General features: G+C 35.6%; 1 protein-coding gene across 1 annotated transcript in view; it reads right to left on the minus strand.

Moving 5' to 3' along the window:
- Positions 1 to 23,289, minus strand: part of POU6F2 (POU class 6 homeobox 2) — a 493,389-nt gene extending 470,100 nt beyond the window's left edge. Inside the window, exon 1 of the mRNA XM_053662960.1 lies at positions 23,124 to 23,289. Within this exon, the coding sequence (XP_053518935.1) occupies positions 23,124 to 23,289 (166 nt within the window). The remainder of the gene's footprint in view (positions 1 to 23,123) is intronic.
- Positions 23,290 to 26,561: the final 3,272 nt, after the last annotated feature.

A 26,561-nucleotide genomic window follows, 5' to 3' on the forward strand; every position in this document is an offset into this window, starting at 1 on the left:
ACTATGAAATGCCTTCAAACATACCAACTTTCTTTTACAAACTATTCTTCTTTTGAATGTCCAGTGGTAGACATAAATGCTCAGAATGGTTTATTATAGCTGAAATTTCTGTCTGTTATTACCACAGAGAAATATATTGAACTGAATATGTTGGGTTTGGGAAATCTATTTTCATTTGCTGTAACCAATGGTCTGCCATAAGCGTGGACATAGTGGACTTCCAGATTCTATCTTCCATCTGCCCCTGACACTCTAAGATTGAGACTTCCTTTATTTTTTTCATGTTTATAGAGTAACAACCCAGTTTCCAAAATCTAAACTAAACCTCTTAATCTCTGTGAGAACAAATGAAAGTGATAAAAAGGTTAACTTTCAGTAGAATTTAACAGAGAAATGTCTAGAAAATATTAAGCTGTGTTTATTATGTATTGTAAAAGTTATCCCTGTTTAATCTTCCTCCAAACAAGATCTTCTGATTCATTAGGGATGTCTATTCAACAATAAGACAATACTGCCTAAAAACTAAATTTACTTATTTTAATTTATTAGAGAGAAAACAAATAGATGTGCAGAAGTAATATTGCATTTGTGGTGGTTCTATATGTTTCCCCTAATTTTTAACATTCTTCTCATCAAAAAAGTAGAGTTTAATTCCCCTGTTTTTTTTTATGAGACAATTTTAATGGCATAATTTCAATAAACAAAGTGGTGGAAGACATGCTGTTGAATTCCAAGGACAAGTTATTTAAGTCTCATAATGAAAGCCAGATTTCACCCATTCTTCTCATTCTATCTCTCTTTTTCTCTCTCTCTCATTCTTATCTTCTCCAATAAATCTCCCCCTCCCTGTATCCCTCTCCTTCTGCCTCTCTCTGCCCTGCCCTTTCCCGGGAACACAGCCACTATATTGTGAGCAAGGTCATGTCACATGGAGAAGTATATGTAGGTAATCCAGTCAACAACCCCAGATAAGGTTCCAGCCAACTATCAGAAACATCCACCAGACATGTAAAAAAAACAAGCCTTCAGATAATTTCATATTCAGGCTTTGAACTAAACTGCCTCAGATGAAACCAAATGGAAGAGAAATTCACTGTTTCTATCAACTCACCCCCAAATTGAAGATTTGTAAGCAAGATAAATGTTGTTTTTTTAAGCCACTAAGCTTTGTAGTAGGTTATAAGGCAGCAATAGATAATGAAAAACAATCAAATAAAGACTACAAATAGCCTCAGAAATCTTGAAAAAGAAGAACAAAATTGAAGGTATCACAATACCTGATAACAAACTATACTACAAGGCCATTGTAATCAAAACAGCCTAGTACTGGCATAAGAACAAGCATATTGATCAATGGAAGAGAACAAAGAACCCAGTTAATATTTGACAAAGTAGGCCAATTAATATTTGACAAAGTAGGCAAGTACATATAATGGAATAAAGATAGCCACTTCAATAAATGGTGTTATTGGACAGGTACGTGCAAAAAAAAATGAAACCAGACCATCAACTTCCAATGTACACAAGAATAAACTCAAAATGGATAGACTTAAATGTAAGTCACAAAACCATAAAAATTCTAGAAGAAAATATAGGCAGTAAAATCTCAGACATCTTGCATAGCAATATATTTGCTAGTATACCTCCTCAGGCAAAGGAAACAAAGGGAAAAACAAATGGTACTACATCAAGCTAAAAAGCTTCTGCACACCAAAAGCACATATTCAGCAAGATAAAAGAGAACCCACGGAATGGGAGAACATATTTGTCAATGATACATCCAATAATGGGTTCATATCAAAAATATAAAACTCAGCCTAGGAAGACAAACAATGCAATAAAAAAAAGAACAGGCAAAGGATTTGAATAGATATTTCTCCAAAGAAGACATACAAATGGACAATAAACATAGGGAAAAATGCCTAAGGTCACTAATTATCAGAGAAATGTCAATTAAAACCACAGTGAGATATCACCTCACACCTGTAAGAATGACTATCATCAATAAATCAACAAACAACAAGTGCTGGTGTGGATGTGGAAAAAAGGGAACCCTTATGCACTGTTGGTGGGAATGCAGACTGGGGCACTGTGGAAAACAGTATGGAGTGTCCTCAAAAAATTAAAAATGGAACTTTCTTTTGACTGAGTGATCACACTTCTGAGAATATGACCTAAGAAACCCAAACCACTAATTTGAAAAAATATATGCATACCAATGCTCACTGCAACATTATTTACAATAGCCAATATCTGAAACCAGCTCAAGAATCCATCAGTAGGTTAGTGGATAAAAAATCTGTGGTACATTTACATAACATAATACTATGAGACCTTAAATAAGAAAGAACTCTTAGCTTTAACGGCAGCATGGATGGAATTGGAGATTATTATGAAAATGAAATAAAATAGAGAAAGACAAATACCATATGATTTCACTTCCATTTAGAATATTATGAACAGAAAAAAAACTGACAAAATAGAAACATAGACATGGATACAGCATTTAGAGGGGAGGTGTATTGGGAAACTAGATGAAAGAAGGCGAAGGTAGCCCTGACTAGTGTGGCTCAGTGGATTGAGTGCTGGCCTGTGAACCAAAGAGTCACTGGTTTAATTCCAAGTCAGGACACATGCATGGGTTGCAGGCCAGGTTCCTAGTAGGTGAGCATTCAAGAGGTGACCACACATTGAAGTTTCTCCCCCTCTCTTTCTTCCCCCCTTCACATCTCTCTAAAAATAAATTTAAAATTTTTTTATCAATTTATTTATTTATCTTTAGAGGGGAAGGAGAAAGGGAGAGAAACATCAATGTATGGTTGCCCTTTGCGCATCCCCTGCTGGGAACTGGCCTGCAGGGAACCGGCCTGCAACCCAGGCATGTGCCCTGACAGGGAATCAAACCGCGATTTTCTGGTTGTCAGGCCCAAGCTCAATCCACTGAGCTACACCAGCCAGGGCTTAAAATTTTTTAAGAAAATAAAATATTTTTAAAAAGAAGGAAGGGGATGGCCAAAAAACATATATGCTTGACACATAAACATAGACAATGGTATAGTGACAGCCAGAGGAAAGAGGGTAGGATTAGGTAGAAGTGGGCAAAGGGTGAAGGAACTTTCCTTGGGGCGATGGGCATACGATGTAGTGTGCCAATGTTTTATTGAGTTGTACACTTTAAACCCGTATGGTTCTGTGAATGAATGTTACCCCAATAAAGTCAATTTAAAAAGAATCAGTGTTACTTTAAATGATATTTTAGTAGGAGACACTCAGGGTTGATGGTGGCTGTTCTAGGTAGGTCTGAGACTAGGCAGAAAAAATTGGAGTTAACTATAGAATACTAGTAATTGAAAGAATATAGTTTCTCTCAAGCTTTCCCAGTTTTGTGAATTCAGAGGCAGATTCAAGTGGTAACTTACACTCCACCTGGCCCCACCTCTTTCTAGCAGGAAGGCCTAATTCTTTATTTCTCAACAGAGAAAACTGTAGCTAAACACAACCCTCATTCTGTTCCTTTGCCTATGGTGTTTGCCCAAACTGGAATGCCTTCTCTGTTCTAACTAACTTTGAGACAACAGTTTTAGAAAAATATCTTGTCTAAATGCAGCTCATAATCATGAGCATCCAGTAGGATTATTCAGTTGAAGGTAACATGAGCTACTCTGGCTTACCTTTGTAAAAAAAAAAAAAAAAAGAGAAAGGGAGAAAAAAGTTTGTTATAAGAGCTGGAAGTCGCTCACAGTGTCAAAAAAAAAAAAAAAAAGCTAAAGATAGAAATCTCTGAAGACAATAATCAAGACTCTTCCAGGAATTAAGGTGGTAAAAACCAGTGGTAGTCCCTAGGGTTACTCCCATTTACACATATTCCAGCTGTTTTTCAGTCTTTGGATCACTTAATTCAAAAATTATCTCCCTAGGAGAGAGCACCTAATTAACTACTTTAGGGCCCATACAATTCCTTTCTCTAGGCAAAGATGGAACATCTTGTTTGATAGTTTCACTAAGACTGTATCCAACTGAAAGGAGTAATTTACCAAAGTAATAGCCACACATTGCCTACTCAGTGTCCACCATAATACCCAATCCTTCAAACTAAGTCATGTTCCCAAATTATTTATTCTTGGAGTATCCAATACGTGTCTCACAGAACACGTCTTACAACAGTAAGTTATTAAATTTCTGGATAATCATTGTTTAATATCTGACTTACCTACTATCTGTAAACTCTATGAAAACAGAGATTTACTCCATTTAATTCACCACTGAATTCTCAGCACCTAGTACAACAGTGAAAGTTTCTCAATAAATATTTATTGAATATGCGAACAAACACTGAACTTGTTTTGTTATTCATTTTTGCTGATACACAATACAAATACATATATTCTTACTTTAGTTGAATGGTAGACTGCTGTGGGTAAAGTCTATTTCTCTTAATATTCAGTAAGTATTTACCAAGTGTTGATGATGTCCAGAAACATCCAATTCAAAAGAAGTTCAATTCAAAAAACATTTATCCGGCACTTAATATATGCAAGATCTATTATCCACCCTTTGGGGCTTGCTACCCAGCAAGAGAGACAGACAAATGCACAAGTCATGATAATACTGGACAAACACTGGAAAGGGCTGCAAAAGAGGTCAATAAATGAAAGAAAAGTTGGAATGCTAGGAAAGGCAAAATCCACTGTCATAGGAGAAATCATGAAGCCTAGCCAAAATATCTTGACCACCAAAAGATGGGTGGCAGCAGACTAGGACAACATGCAATAAGTGTTTCTAAATAAATTAACCTCTCAATAAGTTTATTATAAGCAACATAAAGAACACATCAAGATATAAAATGGATATTTGCTCCTGGCTCTTTTATCTAATTGAAATGAAGTACTATTTGCTAACAGTGTATTGCTATACAGATTCCATAGGTTTTTCTCTAAAAGGCTAATATGTGATAGGGAAAAAAATAATCTCTCAAGAATGAAAAGACCCAGAACCAAAGTGTCCTTTCTAAGGGTAGTATAAAATATTGCCTAGTAGCGAGCAACTCTATTTTAATATTTAAATAAAGAAAGTAAACTATAAATTTAAGTGTGTCTAAGAGCATTGAAGTCTCAGGATTTTGAGGAAGGAAGATTTTCAACCACTGTGGAGCATAAAATCAGAAAAATTAATATTTAAAAATCTTAAATAGGAGAGGCAATTGTTTTCCTAAATACTAACTTTAGTTAAGACCTTTAAAAACACAAATTAACATTTATAAAAATATGAAAAATTGGAAAACCTGGCTGTAGAATACAGTGCTCGATGAAGTGTCTTTCAGGTGGTGGCTAGAAGGGAGCACTGTGGAAAAGGCACAGAGCAGCTGGAAAAGATGCTCAATAAATAAATCTGTACCCAATCTGTATCATAGTATGAAGAGGTGACTTTTGTTCCCTCTATACAATATAAACCCCTTAAGAGAACTCAATTTTGTATTAATTTCTGCAACATTATTCTATTCATGCTCATGCTACCCAGTGGTGCAGCCAAGTTCCAACAGATCTGTTTAGTTTCCCAATGACAAAACCATAAAAGGAACAGCAGTAAATCTTGGCTATTGTAAATAGTACTTCAATGAACAAAAAAGTGCACATATTCTTTCAAATTAGTGTTTTGGGTTTCTTCAAATAAATTCCTGGAAGTGGAGTCTTTGGGTTATAAGGCAGTTCCATTTTTAAATTTTGAGGTATGTCCATACTGCTTTCCACTGTGGTTGTACCAGTCAGCATTCCCACCAACAGTGCATGAGGGTCCCTTTTTGTTTTCCACATGCCAGCCAACACTCATTCATTTAGATGCAGCCCAATTGTCCATCAGTAGATGAGTGGATAAAAAAGCTGTGGTACATTTACACAAAGGAATACTACACAACTATAAAAAGAGAAGAAGGTTTACCTTTTGCAACTACATAGATGAACCTTGAGAACATTATGCTAAGTGAAATATGCCAGTCAGAAAAAGATGAATACCATATGATTTCACTCATGTGAAATCTAATGAACAAAATGAACTAACAAGCAAAATAGAGAAAGAGCCATAGATAGAAAGCAGGCTGACAGCTGCCAGGTGGTTGAGGGGATTGAGAAAAAAAGAGAGAGAGAGAGAGACAGAGAGACAGAAGAAACTCACAGACATGAACCATAGTGCAATGAGTGCTGGGGCAGAGGGAATGGAGGGAGGTGGAGGAGAGTATAGGAGGGATAAATGGTGATGAATGGAGACTTGATTTGGGGTGGTGAATACACAATATAGTGTACAGATGATGTGTTGTGGAACTGTGCACCTGAAAGCTGTGTGATTTTGTTAACAATATCATACCAATAAATTTAATTAAAAGGAAAAAATAGAATTTAACCCAAGATGGAGGTGCAGGTAAACATACTTTGCCTCCTTGCACAACCAAAAAAAAGGAAACAACCAATTTAAAAATGAAGAAAAAATTAGAACTACCAGAAAATCAAATGGCATGGAAGTCCAACAACCAAGGTTTTAGAGAAGAAACATTCATCCAGACTGGTAAAATGGATGGAGACCAGCAGCCAAGGCAGAGAGGAGATGTGGCTGGCAGACCAGGCAGTCTCACACTTGCATGTGGATAAACCAGGAGGAACAATAGGAGAGACAGTCAAACTGCATAACCCAGGGTTCCAGTTTCAGCAAAATAGAGCCTCAGAACCTCTGGCTGTAAAAATCTGTGGGGGTTGTGGTGTCAGGAGAAACTTCCAATTTGTTCAAAATGGAGTGACAGCTGAGCAGGCAGCATTGTTCCCTCTCTGATGACTCACCCACATACAGCCTCCCAGTGCAATGAAGTGGTGAATACCTATGGCTTCACCCCTAACAACATAACAGGTGCAATAAGAACAAGAAAGATGGCCTAAATGAAAGAACAGATCAAAACTCCAAAAAAAAAAAAAAAAAGAACTAAGTGATGAGGAGATAGATGCACAGTTCAAAACACTGGTAATCAGGATGCCCACAGAAATGATTGAGTACATACACAAAATAAACGAAGAAGTGAAGGTTAGGTAAAGTGAAATAAAGCAAAACATACAGGAACCAACAGTGAAGGGAAGGAAACCAGGACTCAAATCAATGATTTTGAACAAAAGGAAGAAATAAACATCAGCTGGGACAGAATAAAGAAACGAGAACTCAAAAAAACGAGGAGAGGCTTAGACACCTCTGGGACAACTTCAAATGTTCCAACATCTGAATCATGAGTGCCAGAAGAAGAGGAAGGGCAAAAAATTGAAAAGTCATTTGAAAAATTAATAAATGAAAACCTCTCCAGCCTGGCAGAGGAAATAGAGACACAAGTCCAGGAAGCTCAGAGTGTCTCAAACAAGTTGGACCCAAAGAGGAACACACCAAGGCACATTATAATTAAATTGACAAAGATTAAAGATAAGGAGAGAATCTTAAAAGCAGCAAGAGGAAAGAAGAGAATTACCTACAAAGGAACTCCCGTAAGACTTCAGCTGATTTCTCAAAAGAGACCTTGCAGGCAAGAAGGGGCTGGAAAGAAGTATTCAAACTCTTGAAAGGCAAGGACCTACATCCAAGATTACTCTATCCAGAAAAGCTATTATTTAGAATTGGAAGAGAAGATAAAGTGCTTTCCAGATACGGTCAAGTTCAAGGAGTTCACCATTACCAAGCCTGTATTACATGAAATGTTAAAGGGACTTATCTAGGAAAAAGAAGAAAGGCAAAACTATGAACAGTAAAATGACAACAAACTCACAACTACCAACAACTGAACCTAAGAAAAAACAACTAAGCAAAGAACTACAACTGGAACACAATCACAGAAATACAGATCACATGGAGGGTTATTAGCAGGGAGGGAGTGGGGGAGAATGGGGAAAAGGGCACAGGGAATAAGAAGTATAATTGGTAGGTACAAAATAGGCAATGGGAAGTTAAGAATAGTATAGGCAATGTAGAAGCCAAAGAACTTACATGTATGATCCATGAACATGAACTAAGGTGGAGAAAGCTGGAGGAAATGGGGGTGTGGAGCAAAGGGTGATAAAAGGGAGAAAAAAGAATGGGACGACTATAATAGCACAATCAATAAAATATACTTTAACAATAAAAGGAAAAAAGTGAAAACATTTTAAAAAGATAAATGTACACATACACAAAGAGGAAGAAGGAACAGCAATAAAAGCTGGAATATTTAATTGGTAAACACCCTATACACTCAGTGGAAAAAGTCAACACTGTCAAAAAACACATTATATGAAGGAGACAGTCACTGCCACTGGCTTCAAGGAGTTTGTCTCTTCTAATGTTAACATGAACATGTACTTAATTCAATCTGAAAACAGGATTTTGTATTTTTCAATATCACCATATATTTGTCAACATCAATTGACACATGTTAAATAAGTGGTTTTAGAAGTGCCAATAATGTCTGATACATGTGCATGGGACATGAATAAATATATAATTTAAAAATGTGTGATGTTGCCATGGTAACAGCAACAACACAAAGATGCTGTGCCTCTAGTGATCCTAACTACTCTGGTGTCAATTAAAAAAGTAGGTTTTAACCTGGCTGGTGTAGCTCAGTGGATTGAGCGCGGGCCTGCAAACCAGACAATCGCGGTTCGATTCCCAGTCAGGGCACATTCCTGGGTTGCAGGCCAGTTCCCTGCAGGCCAATTCCCAGCAGGGGACGCATGAAAGGCAACCATACATTGATGTTTCCTCTCTCTCTCCTTCCCTTCCCTCTAAAGATAAATAAATAAAAAATTTTAAAAAAAAGTAGGTTTTAGTAATCTCAACCAAATTTCTAAATATCCTTAATAAAAAAAAATACATTTTCCCAAATACGGTTTGAAATGTCAATCTAACCTACTTAAATATTCACAGCATGTTCAATTCTTAGAAGTGTTGCACTGAAAAAAATGTTTGACCTTATCTTATTTTTGGTATATTACCTTAAAAAATAACAGGTTTATTCTTAAAGATTAGAAAATCTTATTTAAACATTGGCTATAAAAATCCCCAAAGGAATGAAGACAGCATGGATATCTATGTAGTTGCAGCTATGTCCCAATGCCTAACACATAACTAACCCTTTCAGACAAGTGCTTTACTTTGGAGGCAGAAGAGAGCTCTTCATTACAACACAGAAGACTCACACCTAATCAAATTCTTTTCACTTCTTGAGCTGAGATAATTCTCTCCATATCTAGCTTGAGTTTTGACTTAGGGAAGAAACTTCAATTAGGAAATTAAACCTTATCATACCAAACCCATCCCTCTGTGATCATTTGTATCAGACCCACACTCTCTACAGTTTACTTCTCAGACCTGAGAAAGATACCCTATTGCTCTTAAGAAGTGAGGGAAAGGGAACTCACATTTATTAAACATCCCTACGTGCAGATACCTCACTTGCCTTCCTTTCTATAATCTTTAGCACCCTATCAGATTGTTATGTGAATTCTCATGTTCACACAGCTCTGTGAAAGTCAAGAGCAGTAATTCAAACCCTGGTTACAATCTTTCTGCTGCACCATTCTTCCCCTATCTCCATATGACTTCAATGGAATGTTGCTCTTGCCCTGAAATTTTGTGCAGTTCACCTTGATATGGTCACAAAAGCATCCTCTGAAAGATCTCTGACATTTAATGGAAAGCAAAAGCTGTGTTCCTAGTTTGGGCAACAATGTGGTCAATGTAGAAAGAAAGAAGTGCTTGGCCTAAGAGCTGTGCATTCCTGGGAGAGGCAGCTCATGTACTGTGGAGAAGCACTGTCCAGAGGTAGGCTGCCATCAGGGTACCTAACTGAACCACAAGTTAGAGAAGCATTTGCTGCCATCCAGAAACATCTGGTTTTGTACCATTTTTAGTGCCAAAATTACTTTTGAAATGCCTAAATACCTATGATTTGAAAGAATCACATTCCAATATATTAAATTTAGAGATTAAATTATGTAACTGCCCCTTTCCATCCTTGCTAACCACCTTGCTCACATATTGTCTAAGAAAGACAGTGAATCATTGTCTCTCCTTGAAACTGTTTGTCATCTATTTATGTCTCAATCTTTTTCTGAATGGACTGTCAGTGAAAGCAGTATCTAATGTACCTGAAGGAGGAAAGGGTGTTGTCATCAGGAGAAAATGATCCTCAGGACTGTCCTTTGGCCCAGGGTTTCCTGGGGGCTGGGACTCCCTTAGAGAGGAGCATAGCTCATTTTGAAGATATCGGATTTCTTGTTGGTTTTCTGATACCTGTTGCTAAAAAGTAATCAAATTTAATTTTCAACTCTTAATAAAGTGTGGTATAACTGGTATTCATTCAGAGCTGGTTACATATCAGGCACACAGGACTGACACATGTCACCTACTTTCAACTTCAAGCCTGCTCTATGTGTTAAATACCACAGATACCTCCATTTAGAAAATGTGGAAGATGAGGTTGAACCTGTATATACCTTACCAAACAGCTAATGCAAAACAACTTGACTCCAGAGCCTTGACTCACTACACTATTTCATGCAATAAGCAAACATGAATTGTGGAAAAAGAATGGAGGTAGGAGAGGCAAGGAGGAAGAGATAAATCTAGTTCATCTTCTTTTCCAATATGATGAAGAAACAATTACTAAAGAATGGCATCTGACAGTTGTCAGAGGAGAGGGTGGAGCTGGGTGAAAAAAGGTGAAGGGATTAAGGGGAAAAATCATAGACAGACAACAATATGGGAATTACAAGAGGGAAGGGGGGTTGGTAGAAGTAGAAGAGAATAAAGGGGGGATAAATGGTGAAGGAAGAAGACTTGACTTAGGATGGTGAGCATATAATACAATATACAGATGATGTATTATAGAATTGTACAACTGAAACCTACATAATTTATTAACCAATATCTCACCACACTGAATTTTTTAAAAAGGTATTTTGTGCTTCATGGCAGTAAGCACTAAACTCTATGATGAAAACATTGTGAATGTAATATGTCCTGAATCACTTAATAATCTTCTCTTCTTCCTCACTTTTTAAAATTAATTTTATTTAGTTATTTTTCAGGTACAGTTTTTTGTCTACTTTTCCCTTCCCAGCCTCCCCCGCCCCTTGCTCCCCACCTCCCTCCCATTTCCACCCCCCTTAGTTCTCGTCCCTTCCTCATTTTTTGAGGTAATAGTTTTTCTCAAATATTTAGGCTTCTGAACAATGAACAATTTCTGAATGCATTAGTTTGAAGATTAAGCTTTCCTGAAAAGTCACAGGAAATGATGAAATAAATAGAACATCAATATGTAATGTCGACTGTGAACTATTAGAAGGTGGGGTGACCATACCTTGTTCGCTTTTGCATCCTTATCATCCAGTGTAGTGGATAAGCTAGACTAGCTGATTGGTTCTGTCTGGTGTATATTCCACCAAGGCCCCAGAAGCAGCACAGTTACTGCCACAGAGCAGGTGCTCACACTATTTGTTGAGTAGATGAATTCATTGCATCAACTGTTTAGTAGAAAAAGACCTGTATAATAAATAGGATGAGGTATGGGTTTTATTTCTATTACACCACGCTGTAGCTACATTGTGTATGAGGACAGCAAAAGTAGGTTTACAGTTATTCATATGGAAAATAATACAATAACAAATAAATAGTAATATAAGAATAAACTGCGTTTTACCTACAACTATAAACTCACTTTTTCCCCAACCTGTATGTACATCTCCTTTTTTATGTGAGTAGCACAAAAGTAAGAAAATCAGCTTCAGAATGTTTCACAGCAAAGATAGATAAGAAATGGACACACAGAGTTGATGAAAATTCTTAAGAAAAGTAATTCCAAAGATATAATATAGAAATGATCCCAGGATATTATGGTTATATTTTCATCAGTTGTTTTATTTTGAAATGAAAGGCTTGTTCCTTTAACTTCTATAGATATGCCCCTCTCCAAAAAAGAAAAAAAGAGAGCAAAGGAGAAAATGTGATGAATTTTGACAGAGAATAATAATAATAATAATAATTTAACAACTACTTTATTTATTCTTTAGTACCCTTTCTAGAAAAGGTCATCTATACTAAGAATGGCACAGAATGACAAATATGACATTGTCATTTCAAAGAGTACAGCATGTTAAAAATATGATAACCATTATAACATAATGGTTATATTGAAAATGTCATAATATTTTATCTATATATTAAACATATAAAATCAATTTTAAAGTATTTAAAAATAATTTCACATACATATTTCTTTCCTTTGATGCACACGATTGTGCTGTGTTGCTTTTACATTGCATGAAGCATTTCACTGTATAAGCTGATTTAAAATATTGTTAAATAAAGGTATTAAATTATATTTATGTTTTGTTAAATGTTCATACATGGTCATATTGAAGAAAATAATTTTGACTTTCAGCCATCTGTTTTTAAATTATAAGTCATCTTTTTTTTTCTGGGCTGCAAAAGTGTATTACCAAATAAACTGACATAATAGCTTGGCAACTAAAATAAATGTACAATTTTAATACCTTGTAATCACACAAATTAATATGAGATTTTTGTGCTTGTATATGACCTTGTTCAAATTATCCTCCCATTTTGGCTGAATCAGAACGAGTGTGGGCTATTTGATAAAAAACCCTAAGTGTGTGAAATAAGAGCCCTCATCTCTTCTGCCAGACTCCTCTTGACAGAAAGATGATAGAAGCATCACATCCCTGGGAGAGTAAATGCAAACTGACAAGAGATGAGCCTTTAGATGTTGAATATAATCTTGAATTGTGCTTGAAGTGTCTTATTATCTTGTCTTTTGATGTCTGAAGGGGTGGCTCATTGTTAGAAAAAGGAAAACCCTTGCGCATCTTTGCCATCTTTAAAAATTGTTTGGCCTTTAACAACTGCTTTTCCAACTAATGTCCATTTCTCCTGACAATAAATATGGCAGGTCGTTGGCAAGTGACAAACAATTTACTTTACATGCCACACTTTTATGGGTTTGAGAACTCATGTGGAAGTGTATTTTTAAAAGCCCACAGAAATTAGCAATATTACAAATATTAAGAGGATTGTGATGTGCATATGCTGATAAGTTACTCATGGTTATTTCCTGCAGTTTCTGTTTTTGTATCTCTCTAGTGCCAAATTCAAAATTCAGGTTCTTTATTTATCATTGACTAAAAATAGCCAGGCAAAATAAAAAAGCAACAACCAAGTCTGCTTGATTTCATGAAGGAAATGCACTAAACTGATTTCCAGTGCACACTGCAATATTTAAAATAATATTTAAACAAAATATTATTTCTAAGTAAGATATAAAGAGAATCATTCCACTGCTGAATTTTGCCTCTTATCTCAGACCCTTTAGCATTTTTAAATTTCTGCTGTTGTTTTGGTACCCTTACCCTTTGTATCTACCGATTTGTTTTCTGGTTTTTGTTTTAACTTAAAAGTTTAATGATGTTCCCCATCAATAAGATTTCTTAGCAACTAAATCACAGCCATGCCCGTTTTCTGTCACGCGGCCAGATTTTGTGAAAGCTTTCAAGATCTTTTCTCAGACCTCCGTCACTCTAAGAATCCATAAGAATTCTCCAAAGGACCATAAACTGTTACAGGGTTCAGGTTATTGTATCATTATAAAAACATATTGATACACTACAGATGACAAGATGGGTAGCTACCATTCTAGGCTCTAGTGTGACCCGCTCAATGCCATCAGCATTCACCAATATGACCAGTTCTGTTTTCCTGTTTTGTTAAGCAAGCACCTATAGACATCAATCCCTTTGAAAGTATCATGCTTAATTTTGAACACTTTAATGATTGCCTGCAGATTCTGATTGTATTGTAGCAGAATTACTATAAACATGGGAGAAATATGGATTCCTAACTAAAGCAAAGAAATAGAATTTTAATCCTGAAAATTTGAATAATTTCTTAGGTAACGCTTAAGAATAAAACCTGACTTAATTTTAAGAATCATAATAAGATGAGTCGATCAACACCTAAAACAATGATTTATATTTCTTTCTGAAAGTATATGAAAGCCTTCCTACATAACCCAGATAAATCCTGTTCTGAATATTTACCGAGGCACACATTACAGTGCACTATATGGATAAAATTAAATGAATCCCTTAAAATGTTACCTTTACTCAACATTTCTTTCATGCTTCTTCTTTTTCAGATTGTATGCTTCCTTTTTTGACACATTTCTGTCTTACAATATTTTGCTAAATGAAATTAGTTATATTAAGGGAAAATGCAGGTTTTGGAAAAGACCTTCCCCTGTCCTGCCCACTTCCACATCTATACATTTTTAAATACAGGAAAATGCTTTTTTCCACTTGACTTTTTATTCTCTCCTAGCATCAGTGGAGTCTGGCAAAAATTCATTCTGGAATAATAATTTTTCATGCTTTTTAAACAGCTTTCAATGTTTGAATTTTTAAATCAAATTAATCCCTCAGCTCCCTTCTATTTCAACAGTGATAATTCTGTCACACAATAAGTAACCCCAAATCATTAATTTATGAAAACAAATCTTGCCATATTGATATTAAAAGATAAATCACCACATAGGTGGCCACCAAGAACTGCAAAAGGAAATTAATAACACCATGCCATTTTAACAGCAAATGTTTAAAATATGATTTCTTTATTGTGCATTTGTCTTGACATGTGTACATGTAAATGTATATTTAGGCACATGGAATCCTTACAGGAATGTATAACAAAATATGCTTACTATTGAACCAATACTGTTCACTTAAGAAAATGAAAAAGATTATTTATCTTGTGATATATGTTTTATCCCACAAATAGACTAATATTAGGTTCTCAATATTTAGATTCAAAACCTTTTTCTTAGCTTGGGCAAGTTTGATGTCCTTTAAATATGTATATTTAAATATATAAATATATACACATTTATTTATTTATATAAATATATAAAATGAAAGTGTGCAGAAATCCCCCAAGTAACTGAATTAAACCGCACAAATTCTGAGAAATCCTGTTGTTTCTTTTGCTCAGTGTAATAGCATCTTCAAAGAAGACAGTGGAACCTGAATTATAGTCCAACTATGCATGAATCAATACTATAAAATAATTAGCTGTTCTTTATTTGCAAATTTAATTTTAATAAGCTTATCTGGAAGCTATTTTTAATACTATACATAAGTACAGGAGGAGTACATTAAGTGATGTAGGTATAGCATGAACAAAAATATTATAAATTAGTCATTATTAATTTTATGATAAAGAAAATACATGCATACTAAAAAGTTGGTAAGACAATTTGAAGTCTGATGCAAACACAAGAAAAAAATGTAAAGAACACACCATGTACCCACACACATTTTAGATGGGTAACATTTATTCACTGCGCATCCATAGTGTCTAAGGGAAAAAACACAGGCAAATGAAAATAAAGTATGGAACTGATAAGAAAATGACATTTTAAAATTGTTATTTAAAACATTGTTAATATTAATATTTAAACATATATGTCTTGCCTTTTTCAAAATTTTAGTACTATTGAAGTTTTTTCCTCATTAATAGGATGAAATTAAAGTAACAGGATGCTTGTAAAATACATCAATTTAGACTAATTATTTTACAGAAAAAATGAAATACTATGAAAACTGCTAATGCCAAACACATTCATTAAATTGTTAAATGGCTTCATGCTAGCTACCACTGGTACATTTTAAGTGCCCTAAAAACATACTAATTCTACCTCATTCTCAGGCTAAATTAACAGGTTTTATTTTAGTTGTTAACTAAGAATATTTGTAAGTATTTTAACAAATGAAGGTTTCATCATAGAAACCCATTTTCAAATGGTCTTCAGAAAAACTAACCTCTTAAGCATTTAGTTTATGTGTAATGATATTATTTTGTCTAATCATAATCTATCATTTTTCCTCCATTTTCAAATAGTTTTGATGGCAGTGTAGTCCTCTAAAAATGACTGAGACTATATAAGTTATGTTGTTCCAAGTGGTTAATTTTTAATTAAAATTAAAAAACAGCATAATCTTGCCACATATAAGACCTTAAAAGCACTTGAAGGCAAAAGACTAAGAGAAGTTCGAGCATGAATTTTCTTTTAAACTCTCAAATTCTGAAATATAGACATTCATATAATATACTAAGTTTTTTTAAGTAGCAGTTATTAAAAAGAAATGTCATAAAGTAGGCATCTTGACTAAGTGGTTTTTAAAAATGATCTTTGAATACTTTTAAAAAGGTTAATTTCCACTCTCTGAGAATTACAAACTTGCTTTAACAAAAAGAGATTCAGTGTTATTTTTTTCTCATCTCTGTGTTCACAGTAAAAAGGCTTAGTCCATTTTTGATAGTTTACAACATTGTCACAACATAGAGTAAGAGATGTCACCAGGCTAGTCTGTCCTCATTTCATATTTTTATGAAAGCTGACTTTGAGAATCAGAAGGTGGACATTTCCATTTAAAATACTGAGTCATGTCATCATGCTTAATAAACAGACAGCATTAGAAGCCCTCATAGTACCATATCCCAAATACTCCTTTATGAGTGACTTTTAACTTAAATATCACTTAAAAGTATTCCTAAAGAAAAGTCCAGTGTTGACAGATTTAGAACTTTATTTAGGCTCACATCATAAGGTATATGTGCAATTGTAAAATACCATATTCAAAACAAATTATCCTCACTTATTCCCCTCTAAGAGACACTTAAAATTTCAGAGGATAAATATTTTAAAAGTAAAATCTAAATGGAATTAATAAAAGGAAAACTGAACAAAAACATTAGCAATGTATAGAACCTAGGAAGATAGCAAACAAGAAAATTCCAGTGCCACACTGGATATTGAAGAAAAACCCATCTGCTGAAGAATGGCAACTGTTACTATGAGCTTTCTCCAGCCACCCCCGCCTTTGGATATTTTTTAAAAATTTATTAACCTGACAGCAGGAAACTTTACACAGATTGCCCCCTGACAGGGTGCCAGTTTGTTATAAACACTTTGCTATCATTTTCTTTAGCATAAGAAAATCAAAAAACATGTTACATGGAGCCAGGTGCATATTTGGGCAAACGACTGCTTCTCCACTGGTCTCTGTTCCCAGAGAAGGTTTAAATAATCATTGGCAGCCCAATAGCGGAACTGCATCCTCTGCCCTTCCTCCTTCACGTCTACTTTCTTTTTAATGTGTGAATGTCTGATGTATTATTAATCTCCAAACATACACCAGCAAGGTCGCCAATCAAAGAAAGTACCAATTTTCTCACAATTATGTTTGCTGTCTAATAATAAGCAAAGCCCACTTCCAACAGTTATGTCTCATTTTTAAAATGAAAGAAAATTTTATAGGGTCAGTTCTTAAAAAGAACAGTACTAACTCTATTATTAAACCAGGTAATTGAGAAAGAAAGCAATTTACTTAAGTCTTGGGAGCTTGAATCTGAAATCCCCTCTATTTATTAATTATGACATAAACTGGACTGGGAAAACTACAAAAACACTATAATTCCATGTAGCCTTTAAGTCAGAAATACCCAAGACATTAAAAAAAAAACTAAAATGGGATCATTTTATGGGGTCATGGTACAGCTTATATAATTTCCAATACTTTGTCTTATTTTGAGTTGATTATAACACTATTTAACAAGAAAATCAGAATAGTAGCAATCAAAAAAAAAGTAAAACCATAGCAGCATTTTGATTTGCTAAGATGTTACTAATGTAGTAGCATTCTCAGACACTGCAATATTGAACTTTCTTCTTTAAACAGAGAGGTCTGACCTAAGCATCCCAAGCATGGCAAGTAGACAGAAAAAGAAGCACTGAGGAAGTCCCCACTGAACCTCATGCAGTGATTGTTCCCTATTCTCATTAAAGTGCTACTTAGAAATGAGCATGGCTTAACAAATGAACATGGTGAAAAGTTTGAACACCACAACCATTTAACATGAATTCATTTTTGTTTTGAAGTTTCCACCTGCCATTTAAAGTAGGTTTGTTCATCAGCACAGTGTTAACAAGGATTTTCAAGGGTTAAAAACACTCAGCTAAATTTGTTGAAATATACACTCTCACTGGGTTTTTTAAAGAAGTACCTTAGTGCATTAGTTTTCTTAAATGTTAAGAAATGTATATAAATGTGCATTTTCCTCAATAGTCAGAGCAACACCACAAGGGCTTGTCTGACTATTGGGCTATAATTGATTTTTGACAAATACCTTACATGCATCCACTGACTTACACAAATACAGGTTTCTACTAGTTTCATTTAAATAACTGTTTTTGCATAGAATCTATCACTCAAATTATTTAATTGATCTAAAAATATTCTGTTTTAATATTCCCCTAGCAAAATGCACTTTCTTCAGTGAAAAGTAGTATGAATTTTAATGGATAGAATATTGAAACTTATAAAATATCAAATCATGATACATGTCTTAAATAAATATATTTCTCTAAAGAATTTTCCTCATCACCTCTTAGCTAAACCCTTCTCCGACTTAAGCCCTCTGTCCTGATTACCAGACCAAGCATATTTTATCAGAATATTATAAATACCCAAGGCACTGAAAACTTGAGGGAGATGTTTAAGTAAAGTAATAAAGATACTGATGACATAATGAAGGCTCCACTTACACACAGTTGAGAGGCAGCATCACCATAAAGTGCAGCCCTCACAAGGCCTTTCCAATGACCTCCACGCTGACCTGCAGAGACCACTGTCTCAAGGGGTGACAGACAATTTAGTCCTTTATCCTTTTGTCATTGAAAATGACTCAACTGCCATAAATTCTAATCAAGTCAAACTGGATGGCAATTTAAAAAATAATTGTATAATGCATGTTTCTATAAGGAAGATAACAGAAAGGAAAGGAAAGGAAAGGAATCGCTCGGTACATTTTCCAGCAAGGAAGAATCACTGACCCAACTTTCAAGCCTTTTTCCAATAGTTCACAGATAAATGGCATTGAAAATACCCACTCTTACAAGTATCACTGTATGCAATTGCTTTTAATCTAGAAAAACACAATACCCTAACAGAAAGCAAAGCACCCATTTTTAGTTTAGGTGCAATATTTATAAACAGCTTTTTGTTTACATCTCAGCCCAAAGCTTTAGGTTTTTGTACCACAGTTCATGTACAGTGTTATTATGCAACTGAGAAGTAAGCCATAGAGACTGACCCAGCCGCCCAAGGGAGTTGGAACTTTAGGAAAAGCAATCATGAGGTTTCACTTAAAACAATAAAAATATCTCTAGGAAGAAAACTGTTAATAAATAATATTTCAAATTTCAAAGATATAGGGGAGAAAATATTTAGGGCATGTTTTATGTGGTCTCGCTTCTTTAGCTGACACTGCATGAGCAAACTTTAGTACAGATATTTTTTTCTAGGGATATATATTATTTTTATCCTTTCTGTGGCCATTCTCTTGACCAAGTTGTTGATGCTACCATTTGAATTTTAGCATCCAACTTGACTGAATGTGGAACACTGAATTCTTGATGGGCATAACTAAAAATGAAGTACCGTGCTGACATGAGTGCTATAAATGTCACTAGAGAACTCCAGCAACCTCTTGCTTTCAGGCCGTTTGCCAAAATTCAATGCTGAGAATGGTTTCGAATATGTACATTACTAGTCACATATTAGATGACTGGCCCTGTGTGGCATCACTCATTTGATCACACAGCTGAAATACATTAAAACACAGAACCAGATTCTCTGATAATACCCCAAGACATGCCAGTCTGTTCTCCTACAAACTGTTTCCTATGGCTTGGAGCTTAGCATAATACAGTCAGGAACTGAAAAAAAGGAGATTGTTATTCCACAGGCTTCAAGAATAAATAATGCACCACTTAATGATATCACAGAGAACAACCTACCAACATGTTTCTCAATGAAATGTGAATCCATCTCTCTTAAGTGTACTTTAGTTTCCATGGCTGTTCAAGTTAAGCAAAACGTTACCTCTGATGTAATTACTCGATAAAACACAAGGGCACTTTTCTGTACTTTCTACTTAGGTTGGCATATGGCTTCTGGCTTCTCCTTCTGGTGTTCTGAGCTGCTCAGAGCACTGAAATATTCTGCACAGTATGTTTCTCCTTGGATGCTGTTAAGTGCAGAGGGGCAATTTAAGGGGAGGCATAAAAGGCCCAATGGTTCCTGGAATTTCCTTTGTTTATCCATAGAGGGCATCGGTGATTAGCCTTTCTCCTGCAGTTTTTTGCTGAAGGTGCCATACTGTGAGAGAAACAGACTTGTCCTCTGGACTGCTAATTTGAACAAGACATGGAGGGAGAAAGAAGCTCCAAAGAAATCTGTTTATACTGAAATTTCAGATACTGTACAACACTGAGCTCCTCTCATATCCTGGTGTTGCCTCTTGTCTCACCACAAAAGTAAATATATCAAGATGCACATGATTTGTCTTAATCTGCTTCTTTCATTATAGAAGCACAGTTTTCAAAAATATAGTACATATAAAAATGACGCTTTAAGAGAGTTTATTAGAAAATCATTATTTGGAGATAAACTTGGATATTCTCAGTTATTCAGGAAGAATGCAATTCTTTATTATCAAGTAAAGAGCACGATCAATACTACATATAAAAACAAAAATGTTGAAAATATTTGTGACAAATAAAATAATGGCCCATTACATTATCACCTATTAAGTTTTGCTAAAAATTCTGAGAGAGAATTATCCTAGAAAGTTTTAGTCAGTTGTATAGACTTGAATTCCTAACCATAGGTTCCATGATACTGAAAACTGGAAGCACAAGAGACCCTAAGAGCCCTTAGAGAATACCGGGATGCTTTCCTCCCAGCGCACCATCTATTTTGTCTGTCTCATACTGGCTCCAGTTTTCTTCTCAAGTTTTCAAAACTGCTCATCTACTGATTTCATATTTACCTAATTAGAAACTGGAAAATATTCACAGTGTGTTTGGTAAGCACTCTAGATAGCAAATACAGTGAAGTGAATATAAAAAGAATATTAGGTATAATATAGATTGTGCTGGGTTCTCTCTCACAAATTCAGAACTCAGAATTCCAAAGAGAAGATGAATACCTTCTAAAATCTACTATAATTTCTAAAATAAACTATGATTCCCAGTTTAACCATAAAGATTCTTTTTTTTCTTTAATTTTGTTTTCTTTTTTTAAAGTTCATTTATATTTTCAATGAAGTCTTAATTCAATTTTCTTTGACTCTTCTGGATTTTTTAAAGCTATTTCCTGAAGATCAGTAAGAAGTGGCATATATCTATAAAATTTTCAACAGTGTAAAACCTAAAGTGTTGAGAAATCAAATTAATTACCTCTCCATTGAAGGCAACTGGGGGAACCTAAGTTGGGGTTATAAGTCAAAATTTACAAAACGCACTTACTTATTTAAAATGCATGGAAAGTTTAGGGACAAATAACCCATTATCTGCAATTACATTTAATTCACAATTGATTACTTTTGAAAAGTCAAAGTGATTAGTATTAGAATAGTCAACATCAGAGAGGCTGCAGAATGACTTTTTCTTTTCTGTCATTTATAATTTTTTCTGACTTCTCTCACTAGCCCCCTAAAATAGAATAAATGTTTTAGGAAATAATTCTTCCTACACAGATAACAACAGACCACAACAAAATATTTCTTTACAGTGAAAAATGCTAAAACCTTAATGGTTAGGTATGGAAAATATATGTCAGAGGTAGAATTGCTGCTTTTTGAAGAAACAAAAATATGATAGAGTTTCTTGAAACTGAAATATATTATGCTCTTAACTATAAAACAGTATTTTACCAATAGAAAATTTGAAACAAAGTTCCTCTGCACCACCCCTCTAATGTTTGATTGAACATTTAAAATCAGAGAAATGCTCCTCAGGTGAATCTGGCCTGGAGTTGGCAAACTATCAAAGCTCTTTTCTTTCTACAGGTTAAACAAAAATCAAGCTCATTTTTTAACCTGATTAATGAGTTTCTTAACAAAGCAGTCTATGCACTAATTTTTTTTTAAAGTTTAGGTACACGGCTGTTTATAACCTGAGACCAAGCAGTTTTCTGCCTGATATTTACATATATGTGTATCAGGTACATATATCATACTACTATATATGTATAAACAAGTAGGTATGTATGAGAGAGACAGATAGATACATAGATATTTAGTGATATAAACACTGGAAAATAATTAAAAGTTTCAGGACCAACTGTTTGGATGCCGATAGTCACTCCATCCCATAAAGTGCTTCTCTGGCAGCGACATCTATCCACCATCCATCACTTAGTCATCAGCCTCAAAAACCGCTCCCCTGTCTCATTAGAGATCACAGTTACTTGAGTTGGCTTGCGCAGTGTCATCTGTTTGAATGACAGATGTCTTTGCTGGAGTGGCACTCTGCTTGTTCTGTTTTGTTTATGAAACAAAGATTCCTAAAAGGTCCTGAGCTGCCTCCGCATGCAGGAGGAAACTATGAACATCTATTAAAGGGGAGAGGGTTAAGTGACGGACATGAAGAACATATTTTCTTTCCTCATCACCCTTTTAAAAGGAGACATTAATTGTATTTACAAAATGCTATTAATCTGAAGAGCTCCTGCAACTGCCTTTGTTTACCTGGCATAGAATGACTTGTACTGGTATTTTTCAGTTCCCCTCTCCTGTCTTTTGACTGCGGATAGCAACACTTTACTCTCCTTTCCCTTAACAAAAGGATGCAAAGCAACGCAAAACGTAGTTGATATTTATTTAGTAAAGGTTTACCAAATCTCACAATGGAACTGGTTTTCTATTAATACCATCTTTTTTTTCAAATAATTTCTATCTTGAGCACTTCAGCAGTATTTGACAAGTCAAAATGGACAGTGAGGAAGTTCCTTGTTGGGAAAAGTTTGGAGGACATCGTCCTAGGCAGCTGGAACCAGCTTCAATGCCTCAGCCCCTCCAAAATGTGAGCCTTCTCTTTTTAGGACTTACAAGAAAATTGAATGAACAACAGGAGAAAAAGGGTGTGTGTGTGCAGATTGCGCTTTCGGACAACATGGTAGGAATGAAATGAAATACCTAGACAGACTTACCGAAGAGCTTGCTGGGAGTGTCCTCGCTGTCATTTGATTCCACAGGCGCAAGCAGGGGCTCATTCAGCTCGCTGTCTGAAGTAGCAGCCTTGTCCTCACCTCTCAACTCCGCATTCATTTCACTCCGCACTGACAGCAAGGGCTTACTGATTTGTCCAGCTATCATTGGATCCTAGGATGGGGGAAAGAGTGAAGGGGAGGAAAAAAGTGGCAGCTTTAGTGTGCGTGTCCTGTCTCCCTCTCCCTCTCTTCTTTCTCTTCCACACGCACACTCACTCTCCCTCTCTCCTCTCTCTCTTATCTCTGGCTGCTCCCGCTGTTATTGCTGGCTGCAGTCAAGTGAAGAGCTATTACAGATCCGAGGAGTTCTCCATTACTCCCCACCCTATTAAAGCTCAACTAGCATGTGAGAGATTCAGGAGGCTTCGGAGAGGAAAAAAAACTTCTTTGAAAGCAACCCAACCAACACAGCTTTAATTGTAGGATGTGCTTTTATGTGAATGTTTTTACACCTTGTTCTGTCTTTAATGCAGTAAGAAAAAAGAAAGTGCTGGGTTTGTTCTTCAGCAACACACTGAAAAGGAAGACGCACCCTACAGAGGAACTGTTGGCTATTTTAAGAAGACCTCCCCCTGGGAGACAAGCAATTAAACCCTATACTCAGAGCAGAAAAAAGAGATAGAGAGAAAAGAATCTGCAAAATGCTGTCACGGGAATAAAAATGATTTCTTATGTAAATTCCATAAACACCCTTAGAAGTTGAGTCCACCTGTCCCCAATTTGGGACTGAACCTAATCCCAAATCAAATGAACATTTCAAAGCAAACAATACATGACAAAATATATGAAAACTGACTTAAACATTTAAAGGAATTGGAAAAATACTTACAAACTGTGTTCAATAATTCGGAAACCTAGAGCATCATACACTCAGAGCATTAACGAAAAGGAAATAAAAATCACCTTCAAAAAAGCCAAACTTTTCAGCCCCAATAATTTAAATCTGCTTTATCTTCAGCTCATTAGGAGAGCAATTTGGGATCAGAAATATTTTCCAAGTGTAGCCTTTTATTCCATTTGCAAATCAAGATGTATAATATTGTTTTAGCAAAAATACTGGATGCAGAAGGAATAGAAAAGCAAGAAGTGCCTTTTTTGTGTTATCTGGGAGCTATTTATTGCCAAGTTCATGCCTAAATGGTTCCTGAGCAGGAAACAGGTGACCAGTGCAGGAGCAGGTGGGGCCACATGCTCTCTTGTCCCATCACACATTGGTTGCGGCTTGCCGGTGGTTATTTTTTTTAATGTATTCATGCCTGAAAAGTGAATTTGATATGACACATGATAATCTATGAAAATGTTAATCAATACAAATAGTTTAAGTTGTCATCAAATGCACTTCTTCAGTCAATACTCATACCACTGAAAACAATGTCACTGTCACCGGGGCTTAATTTGCACAGCACTTAAATATTGGACTCTGTGCATCAATGCACTTCTTCAAATACTGTAGGTAAACACATTTTCTCTCTATTTAAGGCTGAAGCACTCAGCACGCATTTAGCTGAGCTGAATCCTCCCTTTTGAATATCTTGATAGGTCCACTGGAGGGCAAAATTAATACTTAATTGAATCTCACAGTCATCAAAATAATCAATACTTTTTTATTATTTATTCTTTACAGTCTGTTGACTGTTTCAAACCTCTGAGGGAATGGTGGAAAGGATTCATGGCTTTGAAACACTGTCATTTAACAAGGTAATTTTCAGTGGGGCATTAGGGGTTGTGAAACATATAATAAAACAAAAATGGTAGCTTATAATAGGAAGAAAGAAAAGAATTATATTTCTGCCACCTAACAAAACAGGATAAACAAAAAGCAAGTGCAGAGAGAGAGCGAGAAAGGAGGGGGATGAGGGTGAGAGAAAGACTGGCTTTTGAAGGGTTTTATCATATCAAGAGCAGAGCCGAGCTTTCATAATGCTGACATTTCTCATCCTGACAATCCTAAACAAGTGGAAAGGATGAGATCGCAGATATCATCTTTCATCACATTCCCCAGCTTAAGAACCAACATGACAGCTCCTCTCCCCTTTACACTGTTAATTACTAAATAAAATACTACTCTCTGTCAGCATCAGATTATTGCAGATAGCAACCACAAACATTTCTCCATTGTTTCCCCTCTCTACAACAGTGATACCTACCTTGAACTCTTTAGAAAATAAGTCAGGCTTGTCTTACCATACTGTAAATATTTGAAATGTAATCAATGTGGTCAATTCACAGGATCGTCAGCCTAAATTTGCTAGTGATAGATTAGCATTTCAAATGCTGTGTTTGGTTGCTGAGATTTGGAGATGGGAAAGCAGGTGGAAATGAAAGGAGCCACAAAATCCTCAAATTTTCCCCAAATTTCTTTCTTATGTATTTAGGAAAGAATGTGTTTGGATTCTTTCAATTAGTGGGTTGAGAAAGAAACATTGCTTTACCTCATGGCTTTGATAACTATACTCATTATGTGAAGTAATGAGCCCAGACTTACATGCTAGTATTTCTTTTTTTTAAATAAAATGTTGAATTCTCAATATCTCTAAACAGAAGGGTGTGACTTGTGCCTTCAACACACCCAGTCTTTGAGGGTACACTGCTCATTTGAACATTTTTTAAGGTACCCTTAGTGGTAAACTTGTGTTCATAATGGCATGCACCACCCCCATGATAATCCAAACATGGCTATTAGTATATCAGTGAATACTGAGTAACCATAAAACAAGAATATTCTGTTCTTTCCTTATTTGTGAATAGTCAAACTGAAGTCTGAATCACACAGAGAAGCTGAAATGCAGCTGCTAAAGTCAAGCACACTTAAATTTTTAAGATGTTCAGTCTGGTTGATATGTGCAGAGCATGTACTGGCAGATGGTGTACATTCACTGACCATTAGCTCTTCTTTTTTTCAACCATTTTTATGTACCTCATACATGGCTTCATTTCCAACCAGTATTTCAGTGACTTGAGCTTGGAAAATTCAGGAGTTAGTAATTCAAGTATTCATTTGATTTTTCATCTTACAAAACAGTTTACATTTGCTATGATGCAGCTGCAGCCCACATGTGTATGTGCATGACATGGTTAAACAGGAAACCCCCCAGTGGGACAGAGAGCAGACAGCTTTTAATCACAGCTGCAGCCACTGGGGGTCCATTTGAAAATGTGTCACAAGTAGTAACCACTGAGTACAGTTGTGTAAGTGATGGGGGAGTGCCTCTTTCAAGCAGCACTCAGCTTGGAAGTCATTCTCTCCTGCCAAAAGTGATGGCAGTCTGTAAAATTCCTTTCTGCCACAGTGAAGAAAGGATTTTCCAATGTGCACCTACATAGATGATTGCAGGAATGTAAGAGAGTTGCAAGTTCAACATGCACAAGGATCTTTGC

This window comes from Artibeus jamaicensis, unplaced genomic scaffold, assembly GCF_021234435.1.
Source record: "Artibeus jamaicensis isolate MK-2021 breed Jamaican fruit bat unplaced genomic scaffold, CSHL_Jam_final contig_311, whole genome shotgun sequence".
Lineage (NCBI taxonomy): Eukaryota > Metazoa > Chordata > Mammalia > Chiroptera > Phyllostomidae > Artibeus > Artibeus jamaicensis.